Source organism: Dipteris shenzhenensis, chromosome 17, assembly GCF_047967505.1.
Source record: "Dipteris shenzhenensis isolate YYH24624 ecotype China chromosome 17, Dip_SZ_1.0, whole genome shotgun sequence".
NCBI lineage: Eukaryota > Viridiplantae > Streptophyta > Polypodiopsida > Gleicheniales > Dipteridaceae > Dipteris > Dipteris shenzhenensis.
The window spans coordinates 35,650,119-35,670,800 of record NC_141612.1 but is presented as its reverse complement, the minus strand read 5'-3'; the positions used below and the strand labels follow the sequence as shown (position 1 = coordinate 35,670,800).

Sequence of the window (20,682 nt, the reverse complement as noted above, 5' to 3'; positions counted from 1 at the left end):
ATTTGTTTGATAGATACGTGATTTAGCCTATATTGAAGAATGGTAGTAAGAATTGATGCCTTTTAAAAGACAATTTAATGGAACCACCTCTTTCATAGTCTTTACAGTAGCATCTACTCGAATCTCATGACATGGACAACTGACCACTCTCTAATATTTCATCATATTGTTACGACACCTTTGCATGCCTTAATTGGTAGCAATCATACCTATCACCAAGATTTGCCATAAGACCTCTCATGCATCAAAAGGTCATAAGCACAATTGATGGTAATGCCTACGATACAATGATCCCAAATAAAAATGAAGTGAAGATCTATATGTTTCCATCACATGCACATAATGCTTCTCTTTTAGAGTTGTGAAGACACATTGGGAAACGAGCTTATGTAGGTTCTCTTCGTGAATTAGTTGACTTATGGCTACATGTCTACAAAGTTTGTGCTTTGGGATGTACTCTTTTTTGCCATGTGCTTCATACATTTGTTCAATGGTATAGATGAGTCACTAGACATTCATAGTATCACTTTTGTTTACGAAATAATTGCATTTATCTTACAATTATAATTGACAGATGTCATATACTTGTTAAGGGTTTGATTTTTCTAGACTCTTTTATGGAATAATTTGGCTGCTCTATGTTTAAAACAATAGAACAAAGTGCTCTTCATAAATCACTTCTAGTTAGAAATCTAGTTCAAATATCGATCAGTTGCAAGGACCGTACATTTGGTTACTTGAAATCAATTGTTAACATCTCTTAACTCCAAAAAAGTTAAAAGTGGGACCTTGTTTTCCTCACATGAAGTTCCTTTGTAGTATATGCACTATTTTATATTCAATTTTGTCCCTTCTCTAGACTAAAAGAACCATGCAAGCTTAACAAAGAAGTGTTTCAGAATAATAAGCAAAATTTCAGAAGATAAATTTTCCTCTAAGTCTTACATACATAACATTAAATACAAGTTGCGACACCCCCCCCCCCCCAAAAAAAAAAAAGAAAAGAAAAAATAACAACTACTATTCCCCTCCAATACATATAGTTTTCATACTGTTGGATATGTTAGACATCCTCTACTTGTTCCGTTAAGCAGCATGCTGATAGAGCAAGAAGGATTAGTCTCACCATGCTACTAAGCAGAACGTCTCCAACAAATCTTTAATGTATGGGCGACATGAATGGATTTTCCACAGAAAGGGAGGGTTGTGCTTACGAATCAAGTCCATCCATTGCATCCCCAATCTATAGCTTGAAAGCTCATGGAACAGACCTTTCCTATAAAAATCAACAGATTTCTAGCCAAGTAACAAAATGCAACTAAACTGATCTTTCCTTAGGAGACAGTGCACTCAGATGCTTAAAAGGCCTCATGCTTCTCTTCAATCATTGACAAGAAGCTTGGAAAACCATCCTCATCACATCACACACACTATAAATAAGGCCTACAAAAAGCTGCAAACACGACTGCATCAGATTGGTCCCTCCAACATGCCAAGCTGTGAGGTAGGGCACCATCTTTAAAACCAAGTCCACGCAAGGCATTTGAGAGGGTTGCACTAACAGAACCTGCTCAATACGCTACACCAAACCTAATAATGAGACCTGGATCGGACAGGCAAGGTGATGGCCCTCCAAGTAAGCTAAAAAATGGCTTCTCCAATTTCAGTCATGAGTACAGTACCACCACAAAACCTTTATATTCGCAATAGGAATAAGCCACTAAAACTTTACAATAACGAGACATCAATGTATGCAGTCTATGACGAAGGAAAACTTATTCAAATGGATTATATCATCACCATTGGCAGCTCAAAATGATTAAAGAAGAGATCATGTAGAAGGCGAGGAAACCTTGACATTCTCAGTACAGGACCTTGGTCCAATTAAAGCTCGAACGCCATCTTCATCCAATACCTGTGAGGGACATTTAACAATCCATTTCAAGCTGTTGCTTAATAATGCCCAATTTGAAAAAACATAGAAATAAAACGAATGTAAGATCCAGAAACTTACCTTCCTGTGCCTATTCTTATTTTAACTCTACTTGCCCTTTATTTTTTTGTGAGGGAAAGAGAGGGGTGAGGAGGATACTGGGCTGTGATTATATTTTTTGGGGTTCTAGCAGACCTAGAAAATCCAAAACAACTATATAACTGACCGCACTTTCCATTTCAACAACTGGCAAAGTGTGTATTCCAAGATGCTCCCGTGATATTCTGGCCCACTACGAGCACTACAAGAATGATCAATCAACAAAAAATAGCAGACGTAAGGGGAGGCCTAGGTGGGTAGACCTAATGCTTTTGAGGATTGTGGCTCCAGCGAGCTTGAAAAGTACTGAGTGGTTGTAGAACGTGCTACAACTTGTAATGCTGGCAAATGGCAAAACCTGTAATACAAGACCCTCCTGTGATTGACTACAAGATCATGTTTCACAGGACTTAGAGAGATGAATAAGGTGCATAAGAGAAGGCCCTAAATTGCTTGTCATTTCAAATATGCTGTTGAAATCGTTACTCCAGAAGTAAAGAGAGGAAAAGACAAAGGTCTTAGCATATACATCGTGCTAATAAGGAAATGAATGACCATTTAAAAACTGTTAATCAAATAAGCCAAAGTGGTTTACTTGCTGGCATCTAGCCATGTATGTGTACTTTGATTTAGAGCCTGATTGAGAAGGGCAAAGCCAGCTAATTGGGTATTTTACAACCCGTAGTACTCTGTTGCATGAAAGTTCATATTAGTTGATCACATGTCTGATCTACTGGCTAAGAAGGGTGCAATCAAAGATCTCTGGAGGACAACAATATTAAGTATAGTTGAGTTTAGTTTTACAAAGAACTGACATTCAAGTGTTGGCTCTTTATGCATAAATTCTTGTGCCCAAAGAGGCTCAAAGGTTCTCAATCCTTGGCAGTTAGTAGCAGAACTTGGTCAAAAGCAATGGCACAATGTTCTACAATATAAATGACTCGAGAAATTTCCAAGACAATGCTGCAAAGCAATGTATATACCTAGATGAATCCAGGAACATTCCCAAACTCATCCTCTAAAAACACAACATGCAGTTTCAATCTCACGATAGTCACTCATAAGATTGAAAACCATAAACTCCATCACGCATAGCAGGGACTAGCTACTATGACATCCCCACTGACGTCATCAGCACCCACAGTGGGTGTAGACTATAGTATAACATGCTCTCACACATACAAATCCACACACCCACACATACTTGAGCATCCATTTATACAAAGTCTTCGTACTAAGTTTCTGTCGGCACTCCGGAGGTGAAGGGCAGACTCAGCCATGACGAAGGCTAGCACTGAAGGAGAAGGCTAATCAAATATTATCCCAAATCTCTTCATTCAAGCTACAACTGCATGTGAAGTCTAAACAATTTCATTTTAGTCTCTCCCAAACGAGCATCTAGTCTGCAAAGCAATGAAGGTTATTCAAATTCTTCCAAAGATAACACACTCAGTGCCATATCTACTTCATAGCAAGACTACTTTCAATAACAAACAGTCCACTGGCTCAGATTACCACAAATTGAGCACCATCTAAGTTAAAAGTACGAGATCAGTATATCGTAAGGCATGGAAAAGTTTCTGATAATGAGCAACTTGATACTGATATGGTTTTACATGGTTCACGACTGAGACTTCCTTCTCACATAATTTGCTTGTGGGCACAATCATGATCACGTAAAACATAATTTCAAAAGAGTGGTGGTGAATCCAAGAATACAATATTGAAAGAACAAAGCATAAACAGATTGCATTAAAAAGGACTTACTCTACAAGCACAACAAGTTGCATCTATTCAATTTTATCACATTGTGCATGTAATGGAAATTAAAAGAAATAAAATTGGCCCAGCAAAGAAGTGCCGAAGCAAGTTAGAAGTGCTTCATTGCAATTACTCAAGTTGAAGCGAAGCAATACATTTGAAACTTGGGCACCAATATGCGTAATCACAAGACAACCCACCTATCCCCCAGCAATGGATACCATCAACTGAAAGACCTAAGTGCTCTAGGATTTGAAATGTCTGTGAAGTCGGAAAATTTTCACAAGTTGATCGTCTACTAAAATCCAACAGTAAGTCCAATACACAGAAATGCCTTTGTAAATTTCCCAATTAAACTAAACACCTGTAGACACCTGTAGACCTTGCCGAGAAGTGTGTTTTCTAATTCATAATCCCTCTAGGAAAAGAAGCAAGCTTTAAACACTAATGAACGATGTCTATTCATGCCGATTGTCCTCTCATCAACTCAAGACATTCAACGATGAAATCTCTCAAATTGTTCTGTCAAATTAAACAGTGCAAGAAAAGAGCAATGTGAAAGATAGAGATTTTCTTACTTCAAAGATGTCTTCAACAATTTCAAGCGGTTGCTTGCCTCTACGTAGACAGCACACATGGATAGCTAGAACCCCTCCAGCCCTCTCTTTTTCCTCCGTATAGAATTTCCTATAAACCGTTATACCTAATATGGCCAATAAAAAATCTCAGAAACACTATTTTCACTGTGGCAGTGCACAAATGTGTGCCAATCCAGATACGCAAATGCAAATCATATCATCTGCACAAAGTCCATAAACAGGTACCCCATGGCCCTTCTAGTGCTTTGTTGCATATTGGAAAGCTCGAGGAGTCTCTCATTAACCAACCTTACTGCAGCAATCAATTAGAAAAGTTCTGTATGCATCCATGCAGGCAGCCACGTGCACACACGCATGCTTTTTTACCATAAGATGGAAGATCATCATCAAGCTTGCACAAGAAAACTTGACACATTATTCTCTTTGGAACAAGCATTTACATGCCCAAATGTATGGGCACGTGCACCACTTGATCATGACACATATTTGACATTAATCTAGCAAGCAAGCACAGAGATTAATGTTGAAAAACACACACACATATACAAAACCACTCTACATATACTGTACATTAAATCTAGCCTGATCAACTAATGTAGTAAATAAGTTATCAAATAATTCCTAAACGCCAATATCCTAGGTGATAGTTCCATGGAAGCAAAATATAGCTATACCTTCTGAAACAGATTTGATACCAGGAAGAACTGCATCCAAATCTTCCATTTTCAGCATTTCTTCAAAAGACATGTAGCGATTTATCACCTGAACACATGACAATTAACAAGTTCATAAACATAGGCAGAAAGCATCATCATCATGTCCATTCATTGCATAGTCAAACTCGGATGAAATATAATAGCTGAGTGTGTACACTTTTCATATAAGAAATCATGGACCACAATTTAAAACTAAATCGTATGCACGGTCCCCCTTGGTCCTACCCCTTTGCTTGCTTTTGTGGATCCTAGCCTGTGCCAGCCCACTTTTTCCCCTCTCTATTCTAGTGGTGCACTTGGATTAGATGCCTTGAAGACAGGTAGAGGATTTGCAGAGAGGAACAGTGCAGGGGTGAACCCCTGTTGTAAAGCATTTCCATTCAAAAGCATTAAATAAATACCATAAGGGCGCCAAAGCATTTGGGGCTAGTGGGTGCACTATGTATTGTTTTCATTGAGCAGGGACATTCTAGCCTCACCTTTGTTATTGTTGAAGTTTGTTTCTAAGTTGTGCTAAGTGGTTGAAGTGACTGAAGCTTGCATTGTGGCTATTTATGAAGTTTATGACTGTGTAGAAGAAGATCACTGCCCTTTTGTTATTGAAGGCCGGTTTCAGCCTTTCATAGGCTGAAATCCTTCACAACTGGAGCTGCTGACTAAGTTGGATTTAAACCTACCCAGCCCAGATCTGCCATATATGGCTAACCTCGAGCAGCTACAGTGACTGCTCCTGAATGGCTCGTTTGCTGGCCTGCCTGCCTGTCCCACTTGGACTGCCTGCTGCTGTGGCTGACCTGGAACATCTACAGCGACTGCTCCTGGAATGGCTTCTTCGCTGGCCTGCCTACCTGTCCCACTTAGACTGCCTGCTGCTGCTTGCTGTTGTCTGCCCATGTGACAGATGTTCTGCCCTTTGGTGGCAGCCCTGTGGCTGCAGTGGCCCAGCTTGAGGCCAGGCAGCTGTTCATGGGCTGAGTAAATTACACAAAACATATGTTCAGTAAATTTTCATTCTCCATCCCATAAATTATGCACGAGAGAGAGTTGACCATCAGTCTTAACAGTACGAGGGCTCTACATCAGATATAGGATTTGACAAGACCAATATATACCTTTGTAAGACTAGAATAAGTCCAATCATACAAATTTATATTTTTTGTTGTTCTAAAGACCAAAAATCTACACAGAAAATAAAAGAGAAAATGAAAGAGAAGAAAAAAGAGGTAAACAAAAACTTTTATGAAAAACAAAATGTATATGCAAATACCTTCATTTTCTTAGTTAGCAAGCAAAGCAACACTTATGTCGTCATCAGTGCCCAAGCATAAGCAGCTACACTGGGTTTCTAAAGACCTGCGGAGTCTCTTGGGCAAGACCATGCTTAAGCTACAAGAATAATTGCTAGTTTTCATAGATTATTCCAAGTCCAATCCCCAAAAAAACACTATGAAGTTTGAACAGTCCCATTTGCAACCCTTACAAAACTTCCTAATATCGTTGATGAATACATATTTAGAGCACTTCATAAAAAGGCATTGTTCCATAGAATCACTATGAATCTATGCTTAGAGCATACCTTGACTTCTTGAAGTAGAACATTGTTGAACATGATCAAATCTCCAGGAGAAATTCTACAAACAATATGTTTCAAGACTAAGAGACTATCACATTAAACTAATCACAAAAACCATATCATTTTCTAAATGCAAATAACAATTGGATATAAAGATCTCGACATATTTACACTAATAGTAGTACAATTGTTATTGGTAATCTATACATACCCACTTGTAGGTGGCCATGCTCTTGATTGCACATCAAGATCACTAGGAAACATTGCAATGCAAATCAATTGTAGCTATAATGAAAAGAAAAGAGAAGGTCCTAAGGTGAACACATGCCTTCTAGTGGAATTTTTTCATTTGCACCCTATGGTCCCCTGAAATTGAGCCCCTAGCCTACACATATAGCCTGGGCCAACGTATAGGCCAGGCCCTGGCTTTCCTAAGCAGTGAGCCTTAACTTTACCATGCATTCCCAAAATAGCTTTACTTTACTTGGGACCACGCTTTGCTATGTTTATCTCAGCCATGCCAAGATTAGCCATGCATTCATAGGCTAGCTTTATCTAGCCAAGCCCTAAGCAAGCTAGCTCAATCTATGGGATCTAAACCTTCCATACTAGGTCTGGTCACAAGCCTAGGTTATTCCTAACCTCGGGTTGGACCACGCTCTAACCTTAGATCCTAACCAAGATCCTAGGTTAGTTTGGCCTTGGCTTTGGTTAAGCCTAGGCCCTTGTTAGTCTTGTTATGGACGTAACACAATGGAACCTCCTGACGATATCATAGTAGGCGCGGCATTGAAAGGTGTATTGGTCATCCTCCTCAAGCTCATGCATATCATGTACCCTCTTGCCGCTTTGGATACTAGACGAGAATGCCACTCAATTCACCGTGAATATGATGAAACATTGAATTAGCCAACATGTGGAGGAATGGCTCTAATTAGGTCGTGGTGAAGATGAGCAACATGTCCTTATGGAATGTGCAGCATACTCCCTTTTATGGGTAAATTTTGAAGTGTTGAGATAGTCATGACACTATTGTTTCTCTCACAACAGGCTCACATAGTAGGCGCGGCATTGAAATATGTATTGGTCATCCTCCTCAAGCTCATGCATATCATGTACCCTCTTGTCGCTTTGAATACTAGACGAGAGTGCCACTCAATTCACCGTGAATATGATGAAACCTTGAATTAGCCAACATGTGGAGGAATGGCTCTAATTAGGTCATGGTGAAGATGAGCAACATGTCCTTTTGGAATGTGCAGCATACTCCCTTTTATGGGTACATTTTGAAGTGTTGAGATCGTCATGACACTATTGTTTCTCTCACAACAGGCTCACATGGATGCAATTGGCAAGCACATCATTGAGGTCATGGAAGCCAGAGAAGGACTTCTTGAGCAATTTCATGTTTGTTCACATGAAATTGAGAAAAGGCTATCATTAACAATCTACATTCATCTTGCACCAACAAAACTCGTTTGTGTCTTCAAATTATTCTATATGTTGGATTGGTCATACAAGCCTACACTGTGGACAAAGGAAGTTAAGAACTCAAAGATAAAAATCATGCAAAGAATTTAATTAAAGAAAACCTCCTTCTACAGAATACTGATGGTCGATGCCCTGCTGTGAGTGTAATCCATGGTTTCTGGAAGAGTGTTTTTTTAGGTTGTAGACCCGCTGGCCTGGGAGCAGCAGCTAGAGAAAAGGACATGTAGTATGGGATGCATCTTTGGACCTCGATGCTGGCTAGCTCTCTGCAATGGTCTAGACCTCAGGCTCAGGGGTGACTCAATGTACTGAGCCTACAGCTGGGAGGTGAGCTGCTAGCTCCAACCCTAATGCGTTGTTTGTGGGTGTGTCCCATGGTTCTTGTTGACGTCAGTTCGAAGTTGTACCCTACCAGGGTCTGCTCTTTACTAGATCTGGTGAGGGGTTGTTTCACACTGTTTCTTATGAAATGGCTTTGGTTCCACATACCCCTTCCTCACATACATTGATGAATGACATTTCATGCTCCGGATGCAGGGACATAGTGACACTATGAGAATCTGCAGCAACATCATCAGGAACCCACACGGAGACATCATACCTTTCTTTCAAGATGAGCATGCAAACGTAGGAAGTGTATCAACATTACAGGAGAGATGCACCAGGAGACATCTCTCTGCACACATTGTGTAGGTAGCTGAGATCTCCAAGTTGAATGTTCACCACCAAAACTGCAGGATACATGCAAAAGAAAATGCTCGAGGCCTCATAGCAAATGGGCAATTACAGATTACCAATGACATATCATAGATATCATACAAAGCATAAACAAGCTAGACCTGTAACAACAACAAGATGCTCAAGGCCCATAGCAAATAGGGGATTATGCATTACCAGTGACAATCACAGACATCATACAAAGACTACTCAAGGTAGAAATATGATACTTGACATAAATAGAGATGCCAAATCATTGATTTGCTCAATGCATCAAGTGGTTACAACATTTTAAATGATGCATTTTTTTATTTTCTTTGGCAAACTCTTTTTTGGCCTGCCCCTGGAGGAGTAGGGATTAGGATCGTTGGGTGGAGAAGCTAAAATGAATTTCTTTCAATTTTTTGAGTGTTCAAGATATTATGTGGTTTAGATGCTTAGATTCGTTAAGCGCATTGAATCCAATCAGCAAGTTGGACATTTTTGGCAAGTGGCAGGCATTCAATCCGATCCTCCCTCCCTTCGAATCAATCAAGTATCCCACCTTCCGCCCTCCTTTCTTAGCATTCCACCTTCCCCCTCCGATACTCTGCATCTCCCTCCTCCTCTTTCTTCCGATTGTAGTCTCACAAGCTTGGAACTTTTGATCAGTTTGTTTGCAGTAGCCAGGAGCCTTTCATCCAATCACTTGCGCACAGCTTTCGGCGCTTTTGATCATACCGTTGTTTGCAGTAGCCAGGAGCCTTTCATCCAATCACTTGCACACAGCTTTCAGAGCTTTTGATAATGCCGTTGTTTGACGATCCAGAACTTTTGATCCTACAGTTTTTTGGCACAGCTTGGAGCTCTCCATCCTGTTGCTTCAAGGTGTTTGGAGCTACCCCTTTCCACTCACCTTTCCTCACCACCTGCCTCCACCCTCACCGACCGGCCACATTGCTTTGCATATATTTTCGTGCATCATTCATATGTATGGGATTCCTTCTTGCCACAAAACTAGACCCAGGATGGAGCAGCCATTCTATAAGACCTTTAAAAAGCGGCCTCACTCTTTGATGAATGACCTAGACGAGGTCTTACAAGGCATTGCCCTAGCTTGCAAGGCGAGGTCCGACTGTGATGCATCATTCTCATCCCACAATGGAGCTGAGATGATGGAGAACATCGTCATGAGAAAGTCTGCCTCTGATGCGACTTCCGCCTTTTCATCTCAGCTAGTATCCGAATTAAGTGATTTTGTAGGCGAGGATCATACTTACTTCACCATGAGCACTACGAATTGATGGTGGAAGATGTGACTTGCATAGAAGCGGGGCGGACTGCCATTCCTAAATATATATATATATATATACCTTTGTAAGACTAGAATAAGTCCAATCATACAAATTTAGATTTTTTGTTGTTCTAAAGATCAAAAATCTACACAGAAAATAAAAGAGAAAATAAAAGAGAATATGAAAGAGAAGAAAAAAGAGGTAAACAAACACTTTTAAGAAAAACAAAAGGAAGACATACTTAGCAAGCAAAGCAACACTTATGTCGTCATCAGTGCCCAAGCATAAGCAGCTATACTGGGTTTCTAAAGACCCGCGGAGTCTCTTGGGCAAACCCAGTGCTTACTAAAATACGTCAAATAAACAGAAGAGAAAGAAAACAAGAAATAAAGAAGAAAGGAAGCAGGTGACTAAGCAAAAATAAACAAGCAAGTCAAGAAACAAAATCTTCCAAAAAACTGGAATATCGCTCTCTCTCTCTCTCTCTCTCACTCTCACTCTTACTCTCACTCTCACTCTTATTTAAAACGTAAAAAGCTAAATGGTCCTTTACACTTATGTATTGTTTCCTACAAAGAGTCAAAAATACATTTGTAACTTAGAAAGCACAAGCATACTCAAACAAACTCTCTTTTGAAACTAAAAGAAAAACGGGCTATTCAGCTCCCCGCTTTTTGTTTTCAGCTTATGTTCAATCATTCTAAACATACCTAAGGCCGATACACCATAGATAAAAGACTTCATATCTAAGAATGTGCATACTTTTTTCATTATTTTCCTTGGATTATACCTCTTGTGTAATAGTAAAGTGATCAAATTACTACATTGAGTGATAAAAGACTCCTTAGTTGTACAAAGGCGGGAAAATCTATGGAATTGGGAAGAAATGACTCCATATTTTGCCAAATCAGAAATGTTTGAGTCCATGTGAGGCATTTTTATAATGTGTAAACCACTATATTCAGGTTGTTCACGTTTATCGTATATATCAACCTCTAATCCTATGGTAGATTGAGAAATTCTAAGATCTAAGAAAACACAAGAATCCCCTCTTGAAGTGCAGTTCAGTTCACAAGAGTCACGAGGATGGATTCCTTCTCCAAAAGCACTAGCGTCTTTGTACATAAAGTCTTGAAAGTTAGGAACATCTGGTACAAATAAATCATCTATAAAACGCCTAACTTGCCATTCCTAAATATAATTTGTCACCTTCTTCAAGAGAAGGCTGCAGCGACACTACCAGTGCGAAGAGATCTGATGATCTTCACATATATAGCATTGCAAAGCTGCTGCAAATTCCTGTGTTTTGTAAGGACAGAAACATATTCACTCTGTCTTCAATGTTGACATCTAGGAGCCGCTTGTTGTGATTACTTTGTGTGCGGAGGCATCTTTTTCAACCTTGTTTCGTACTTACTACAAATATGGCGAGAGAGAAACATGACTGCTGCCAACGACCTGACAAACCTCCAGCTAGGGACGATGTTTCTCACTGCCTTGACAAGATCCTTTTCTGGGCAACGCACATTTGGGGAGAATATGGACAGTTGTGGTCTTTCTAGTCATATATCATGACAGAGGCGTCACAAGTATATCCACATGGGGGTTAAGCTTGGCATAAGCAATGAGGTCAAGAAAGGAATTGAGGCTGACCTTAGGCATCTGCTCATAACTATGTAAATGCTTATTTTTGCAGATAAATTCATTTCCTACCTGCTACGATTTGGTGGAGACGCCGGGTATTCTGCCATGGAGCAGATGGAGCACGATGCTAATCATGTCCAGTAAGAGGGTCACACTCAACGGAGTCCCGAATTCCAGGTTACACTAGAGATGCTGGCAACATTGTTGTCTGAATTGATACAGTCAAACATCAACATGGCGGCTATTGCTGCACGATTAGCATCGACCTCAAACAATCGTCGAGTCCATCATTCGAAGGTTCGACCCAAGCCGTTTGATAGGTCACCGAAGAAGATATTTATATGTGGCTTGATCATTTTGACAACCTCGCGGAATATCACGGCTGAGCAGACCACCAGAAAGTCGAGGAGGTGAAGCCAGTGTTCCATGCGTTGGCTACAGCTTTGTATCACCAACTAGATATGCAAGTAAAGTCCTTCTGGCCACATCTCCGCATGGCGCTATACTCAGCCTTTGGAAACACCAATATTGTAAAGGATTTGCTGACACAGCTGCAGGCTCTAAGGCACCTCCCCAATCTCAGTTTGGTGTGGCTGACTCATCTCTTGATGCGGGTTGACAGCAACATGTTGGAAGAGCTGAAATTGTTCTTCTTATGGCCGAGATTACACTCTGATATCTCGCAACACACCCAAGATCAGGGCCCTATGACCCTTCACGAGGCTCTGTTATTGAGCAACGAATAGAGTTTACCTCTGCAAAATATGCGCCAAAGGCGCCACCCCTCCCATTGGTTCTTCGTGCCCCCTCAATGGGTCCTACTCCCATGGACATTGATCATGTCCACAATGCCCAGTTGATGTCGAAGCCTCCGCTAGGACACCCCCTCTGACCACCCTCGCCTACCCAATCGTGATGCACAAGAACGCCCTCACTGCTTTTTTTGTGATCGGTATGATCATGTGAAATGGTATTGCCACCAGTTTCTCGCATCACAAGGTTCACCCTCCCTCCAAAATTCTCAGGTCCTGCCCGACTTGTCTCCTTCCCTGGGAAGGGAAAAGACAGCCTGGGGATGTCAGGGAGTCACCTCTTCAGGACCGTTTCAGTATATCCCCCCCCTCCATCGCCTTTGTTGTCTCTGCCCAGTTCCAAGGCACGTCCATCTTGGTTTTGGTCGATTCCAACAGTTCTATTACCACAGCCCATCATCAGTTCATTTTACGCTTCCAAATAGCTCTTTATAAAGAAAACAAGAAATAAAGAAGAAAGGAAGAAGGTGACTAAGCAAAAATAAGCAAGCAAATCAAGAAACAAAATCTTCCAAAAAACAAGAATAAACTCTCTCTCTATCTCTCTCTCTCTCTCTCTCTCTCTCTCCTACCTATTTCTTTTGGATCTTTCGTCAACCCTACCCCTGTCCTCCACCATCAACTTTTCCCCTTGATTTGGGCTGCGATTGGTTGTGGGCCCAAGACACCATCATTGACTTTGCCCATCGCACTTTGATTTTGCCACATATTCCCCCCATTGCATGGCTCTGCTCTCAATGCTCATCAATTCTCAGATCAGGTCTCTACTACCACTATCGTCTGGGATGTTTGGGTTCGGGCTTAGCTCAATCACTCCTTGCAAAGTACCCTAATGCATTCTCCATTGGAACGCCTACTTATGCCACTGCAGCTGTTACACACAAGGTGCACACAGGCAACGCTCATCCAGTTCACACAGCTCAATGATGACGCTCTCCGAAACAGATACGAAAAATACCTCACCAAGCCGATCTGATGCTTCGCAACAATGTGATCCGGCATTCAAAAAGCCCATGGACCTGTGAACCTTATCTAGTTCGTAAGCCGGATGGGTCTTTCCCCTTCTGTGTCGATTACCGGCCCTTGAATAAGGTCACTACCATGGATGAATACCTGCTGCCCCAGATTGATGACATTATCAATTCCTTAGCTCATTCCCGTTATTTCACTTCTCTAGATTTGAAGTATGGGTATTGGCAGATCCCTATGTGGGAAGAGGACAAGTGCAAGAGGCCTTCCGGACCCCCTTTGGTCCTTTCAGCGTTTAATGAATTTCGTCCTCCAAAATTTGATTGTGAAAGCTACTGTCCTCGTTAATCTGGATGATGTTCTCATAAATACTACCACCCTTGAAGAACATTTGATCGTTCTCGATCAAGTGTTACAGCTCTTGTCCGCCTCCAATTTACGTCTGAACAAGGATAAATGTCACTTTGCTCAAACCGATTTGAAATGCTAAGGTTCCCCCGGATCCTGCCAAGGTGCAAGCACTCAACAATTATCCTATTTCACGCACTCCTAAGCAGCTCCATGGATTTTAGGCACGACTGGTTACAGATCGCACTTCATTCCACAGTTGGCTGTAAGAACTCAAGGCATGCAATCTGTTTACACAATCTCTCTCTCACTCTCAAATCGTATATATGTTCTTGACAAGCAATATAGATTGCAGCAGCGAACAAAATTTTTGCAACTCTCAGCTACAAAGAAATATTGTGAATCCATGGAACACTTGAAGGACTTGCCGCACCCCTACGGGTTTGTTGGCATACAAGACACGACATAGACGACTCAATTTGTGGACCCTAAAGACCTGCAAGCTAACCTTGCTAACAGTAGACAACTCTAATGTGTGAGAGGAAAAACAAAGAGAGTAAACACAGCATACATATATATATAGTCTTCACCGCATGTTCCACCACCTGAGCTCCTCAAATATCGAAACCGCTCCAATGAGCTTGGAGGATTATAGCTGGCACCATGCACCACGTATGCACAGCCAATCCATGCAAGTTGAGCATCTTCATCGAGACTCCAAGAGCCATCTAGAATATCAGCCCGAATTTTCCACCCCTCAGAACCATAATCTGAAGACAGCATAAAATGTCACATAAACATATTGTAGTAGAAGTCACCTCCAAGGACTAGAATCCCAACAATCCCCCCTTGAGCTAAGGAGGCGACAAAAACAACTATTGAAAATCTTCTGAACCATCTAGAAGACATATGAAAAGAAAACGTCCTTTGCCCACACAAGGCCAAAAGAAGACCAGATCAAAAAAGTTGGTCATCCACAGAGGACAAGACTTGAAAACGAGTCGCCCACACAGGGCCAGACCCTAAAAAAGATCCAATATTTTAAAAAAATCTCAATAGTCTTCTGCATTCAAGGCTTGGTCAAGAACCCCAAAGAGTAACAAAGATTACCCAATCCTCATAATGGTCGTAATCATCTCCAACAGTTAGAACTGTAAAAAGCATATGTTTGAGTCGCTTAGTCTTCAAAATAAATCATCGTATATCTTCACTGTTACCTTTCTGGTAGAGTTTCCCTGCATTGCCAATCCGATGCCATAATCTCCTGCCTCAGTGGCCAGGAGCTGATTTACAAGCATACTTTTGCAATACTAAATCTTCTGGATAGTCTTCACCGAATGTTCCACCACCTGAGCTCCTCAAATATTGAAACCGCTCCAATGAGATTGGAGGATTATAGCTGGCACCATGCACCACGTATGCACAGCCAATCCATGCAAGTTGAGCATCTTCATCGACTCCAAGAGCCATCTAGAATATCAGCCCGGATTTTCCACCCCTCATAACCATAATCTAAAGACAACATAAAATGTCACATAAACATATTGTAGTAGAAGTCACCTCCGAGGACTAGAATCCCAACATTGGCATCTCTGGAAACTCCGATGCGCTGCTTGTTACACACTGACACTGCTTTTACCTGGCTTCCGGTCCACCCAGCCGCTTTCAATGCGACTCGCACGGCTCTCCAAGAAGATGCCTTGATGCGCCACCCCGACTTTAGCAGGCCCTTCTTAATCTGCGCTAGTGCATCGGATCACGGTCTCGGAGCTGTCTTGATGCAACAGGATCCAGGCCGTCCAAAAATTTCATCCCCTATGTTCGAAGCTCGCGTTTTTACCTCCAAACTGACCATGTTGCCCTGGTCAGTTTGCGGACTAAGAAGCAATCAACTTGTCATCTTGCCCGATGGGTTCTTCTACTCCAAGATAATGATTTCCTCATTACTTACCGTCCAGGCCGATTCAATCAAATCATTGATGCTTTCTCCAAGGTATACTATCAATCCATCCAAGAAACCTCGGCTTCGGTGCCACGTCGACCGCCCACCACACCCCTTTACCTGTTCCCCCTCCTGATACCACTTTGCCCTCTCTCTCTCAGCTTTGCCTTCTTCAGCAGCAAGATACCACAATCGCGGCCCTCCGTCGTCCCCTCGCCAACCCTTACACTATACGGTCTTTGACAATCTCCTTTACTATCACAACCCACCATTTCAGCCACGTTTATGTCCCCCCATCTGTTCAAAATCTCTACCTTAAATCCTTTCATGATGACCTTTTTGGAGGCCATTTGGGTTTCGCCAAAGGTTTTGGAAAAGCTTCGCACGAACTTATTTTGGCCCAAGCTTCGCCTCTCTGTCCATGAGTATCTGTGCTCTTGACCGGTCTGTCAGCTTTACAAGTTGCCTCCACGGAAACCCGCTGGCAATCTCCAGTCCATCATAGCCTCTAAGCCCCTCGAACTCAAAGCATACGATAATGCCAATCCCTTTCCAGCATCCGCTCGTGGGAACTCTTATATAATTATTCTAACTGATTATGTCACTCGATGGGCTATTGCTAAACCTTTGGCCTCTGCTCGCACATCTGATATCACTAAATTCTTGCTCGAGCATGTGATCCTAATGAGACTGAAACCTCTCGCTCTCATTTCTCTATGAAATCTTACTCGTAAAGGACAGAAAAGACACTCTCTTTTCTCTCCCTCTCTCCCTCTCTCAACAGATACACTAGGGCCCAAGACAATCGTCGCGCTAGACCCCCCCAAAGGTTTTTATTCATCCAAGAGAAATCAAGTACATGAGTTCAACGTAGAAGCTGTTCATACATAAAATCCAAACGTAACAAAAGTGAATCATTACATGAGCTCTTAGGCTCCCTTTCTTGGCAACAAGCCACTTGTCAAATTCTAATTTACTTTCCTAATTACATGCCACTAAGAGCAACTCTGGAGTCTTCGAAGCACTTGGTCACGCGAACCGCCTCCTAGACTCTTGTTAGGCTCCCGTAGCGCTTAGGAAAATAACTCTTCCTAGTACCTGCAACAATTAATTAAAGCGCACCACCATGGTACCCATTAATTGTTAGCGCTTTGCATGCAAGTAACACACTGTGGACTAATTCTAGTCACGGTGGGCGTCCCCACTGAACACATGTGCACACATAACACATATAAAAATATATATTTATTCTCTGGTTGACCGAAGCCAACGCCCTTGATCATAATTAAGGGGCTTTGACCAAGGGTCGAGGCGCCTTAATTATAGTCAAGTCTCTCCAACCGAAGTTGACACATCTTGGTTAACCGTAGTTAACCCTCTTGGCGCATGCCCAGTCTCGTTAACCGAAGTCAACACTCTCTGACCGTAGTCAGCTCTGTAGTTCTCTGGTTAACCGCAGTTAACCCTCTTGGTAATAAACCAAGTCTCCCCGACCGAAGTCAGGTTTACTTGACTAGAGTCAAGTATCTTTGACCGTAGTCAATTCTTTGACCATTAAAAGAACTCTTTGACCATAATTAACCCATAAGAAAACTCTTTAATTATGATCAAATAAATTATCAACTGTACTTTGACTTAGGATATTTACATTGTGGTGACATCCCCTCGGCTTCTATTCAATTGACCTCAACTGAAAAGCTTCCTTGTAAACATCCAGAAGCTGTGGATGATCGAATAACATGTCTTCATCCATCCACTTCGCATCTAATGCCGTATAATTCATGAATTTTACAAGATACTTGTAAAACTCCTTGTCCTGAGGGCCTTTGCGTACAGTATGGTACACAATCTGCTCTAGCTAAAGGACCTCCTCCAGCTCATCCACTTCTGGTGGATCCTCTGATATTGGCTCTGTAGGCTCTGGCCCCTAGAATTTCTTTAGAAGACTCACATGGAATGCATTGTGAATCCTCCAATGCTCTGGCGATGCCAACCTGTATGCAACCTCATTTATTCTTTCCGTAACCCTGAAATGGCCATAGTATCTGGGAGATAACTTTGCATACACTTTCTGTTTGCCTTTAAACTTACGGAGCCTAGCTTTCTCGAACTTCAAAAGTACCCAATCCCCTTCCTTGAGATCTAGCTGTCTTCTATGCTTATCTGCAGCTCTTTTATGCTTCTCTTGAGACCTTTCAATTGCTGTCCGGACTTGGCTGTAAGCTGTCTGGAGGTCTCTCACAAACTGATCAGCTGCAAATATTTCATCCTTGGTCCTTAGGATAGGTGGCAGAATCACCTTCCCATATATGACCTCAAAGGGGGCTTTCCCTGTAGAGCTGTGTACTATATTATTGTAAGCAAACTCTACCAATGGTAGGTACTTTTCCCAGTCTGAACCTTGGTCACCCACGTAGCATTTCAGCATATCCAATGCTGTAGAATTTGCTACTTCACTTTGACCATCTGTCTGGGGATGGAAAGAAGAAGAAAAATTCAGATTCGTCCCCATATTATCAAATAAAGCTCTCCAAAATAGACTGGTCATTCCGGGAGCTCGATCACTGACAATAGACTTAGGCATACCATGGTGCTTAAAGATCTGTGCCATGAAAAGCTTAGCCATATGATCTGCATTTATGGTTTTGAGAACCGGAATGAAATGAGCTTGCTGGCTGAATCTATCAATGATAGTCCAAATCCCATCATTCCCTGACTTTGATCCTGGCAAATCAAAAATGAAGTCCATTGTAATACTTTCCCACGGTACCTGAGGCACGGGAAGAGGCATAAGTAGGCCAGGTGCCTTCCGTCTATCATACTTCACTTTCTGACACGTAAGGCATTCAGTAACAAACTGATGTATATCTTTCCGCATCCCTGGCCAAAAGAAATACCTCTCTAGTGCTAGAGTTCCTCTATGTCCAGCATAGGGAGGTGCATGGCATTCCTCCAAAATCTTTTTCCTCATCTCCTGGGTGATGCATAGGCAATCATCTTTCATTAGATACCCATCTTTCAAAGAATAGTGACTGGTGGACTGCCCCTCTTGCATTTGCTGTAAAATCTTGCCAAAATCTGCATCATTAGCATATTGCTCCCTCATGCCTTCCAGGTCCTGATGATAAGCAATAGTCACATTGTTGACCTGGGGTCTTCGGGACAAGGCATCTACCACTATGTTCCGAATTCCTGGGATATGGACAATCTGAAAATGATACATTGACAGCATATTTGCCCATTTCATATGCTTCTCGGAAAGTTTTGTCTGAGTTAGAAAATATCTTAGACTTTAATGATCTGTTTTAACTGTAAAATCTGCACCCAAAAGATAATGCTTCCATGTATGGATGGCATGGATTACAGCCAATAACTCTTTCTCATAGATTCCCAGTTATCTCTCTGCATCCCGGAGTCTCCTGCTCTCATAGGCCACTACATGACCATTCTGATGCAATGCAGCCCCAACACATTCCCCACAAGCATCACAATCCACATCAAATCGCTGATACAAATCTGGAACTATTAAGATTGGCTCTGTAGTCAGCCTCTCTTTGAGGGTGATGAAGGCTGTCTTTTGAGGAATTCCCCATCTAAAAGCTGCATATCCGCAAAATGCCTGATAAATCTTCTGTAGTAAGAACACAGGCCTAGGAAACTTCGAACTTCATGGACAGTTTTCAGCTCTGGTCGTTCGTGAATGGCACGGATCTTTGCCAGATCCATCCTTATCCCATCTTTGAATATTATATGCCCCAAGTAATGGATTTCTTTCAGGAAGAATTGACTTTTCTTGCTGTTTGCATAGAGCTGATGATTTCTCAGCTCTTGAAACACTATAGCAAGATGTTCCTTGTGCTCTTCTTCAGATTTAGAAAAGACAATTATGTCATCGAAGAAGGTACCAGTGAACTGTCTGTAGAGTCGGAAGATACGATCCATCATCCTATTGAAAGTAGCTGGGGCATTTGTCGATCCAAAAGGCATCACCAGATATTCATACAACCCAAAAGTAGTACGGAACGCTGTCTTGTGCACATCCTGAGGCTGTATCCTCACTTGGTGATAGCCACTTTTTAGGTCTATCTTTCTGAAAACTGAAGCTCCATTTAACTAATCCAGCACATCATCAATGCACGGAATAGGGAATCTATTCTCAGTGTGCGGTAATCGACGCACATACGGAATGAGCCATCTTTCTTATGTACTAGTAGTACAGGGGAACAAAAAAGAGAAGAACTGGGCTGAATCAACCCCTTGGACAACAAGTCCTGCACCTGAGTTATAATCTCTTCTCGTTGAGTTGCACTAACTCTATATGGGGGCCTATTGGTGGCTCGCTGCCAGGAATGAGTTCTATGCCATGATCCTCAGGTCTCTCAGAGGGTAGCTCCCCTGGCAAAGCGTCAAAAAAGCAATCTTTAAAATTTTAAAGGAACTGAAATTTATTCTGATCTGCCTCACTTATTTCAGCATGCATTTCCACATCTCTCTCTTTTACAAAAATCATGTAAGCTGAAACTGCAGACTTTATTTCTTTTCCAACAGAACTATTTGATACAATGGGAATAGTTTCCCCTCTATTCCTAGCAACCACACGATATACTCTGCCCCTATGTACAAACTCCAGCACTCTTTCAGGAAGAGTCAACTTCACTACCTTGCGATGGAACCAAGGCATACCCAAGACTACATCATGATGTCTCAGTGGAGAAATGAAAAAGTCTTCCTGATCCACATAACTTTGTACATGAAGGCGGAGCTTCCCTATCAAGGGAGTGACTAGCATAGGGTTCCCACAAAA

General features: G+C 41.8%; 1 protein-coding gene across 5 annotated transcripts in view; it reads right to left on the bottom strand.

Moving 5' to 3' along the window:
* Positions 1 to 1,241: 1,241 nt before the first annotated feature.
* Positions 1,242 to 20,682, bottom strand: part of LOC147892044 (uncharacterized) — a 35,573-nt gene continuing 16,132 nt past the window's right edge. The window contains exons 5-8 of one of the 5 annotated variants that reach the window (XM_087388429.1): positions 8,774 to 8,903; positions 5,067 to 5,154; positions 4,372 to 4,496; positions 1,242 to 1,915 (exon numbers count right to left, since the gene is read on the bottom strand). In XM_087388429.1, the coding sequence (XP_087244555.1) occupies positions 1,832 to 1,915; positions 4,372 to 4,496; positions 5,067 to 5,154; positions 8,774 to 8,903 (427 nt within the window). In that variant the 3' untranslated portion in view covers positions 1,242 to 1,831. Of the gene's footprint in view, positions 1,916 to 4,371; positions 4,497 to 5,066; positions 5,155 to 6,684; positions 6,740 to 8,773; positions 8,904 to 20,682 lie in introns of those variants that run through there. The other 4 variants (XM_087388430.1, XR_015542470.1, XR_015542469.1 and 1 more) reach the window with 4 other exon arrangements.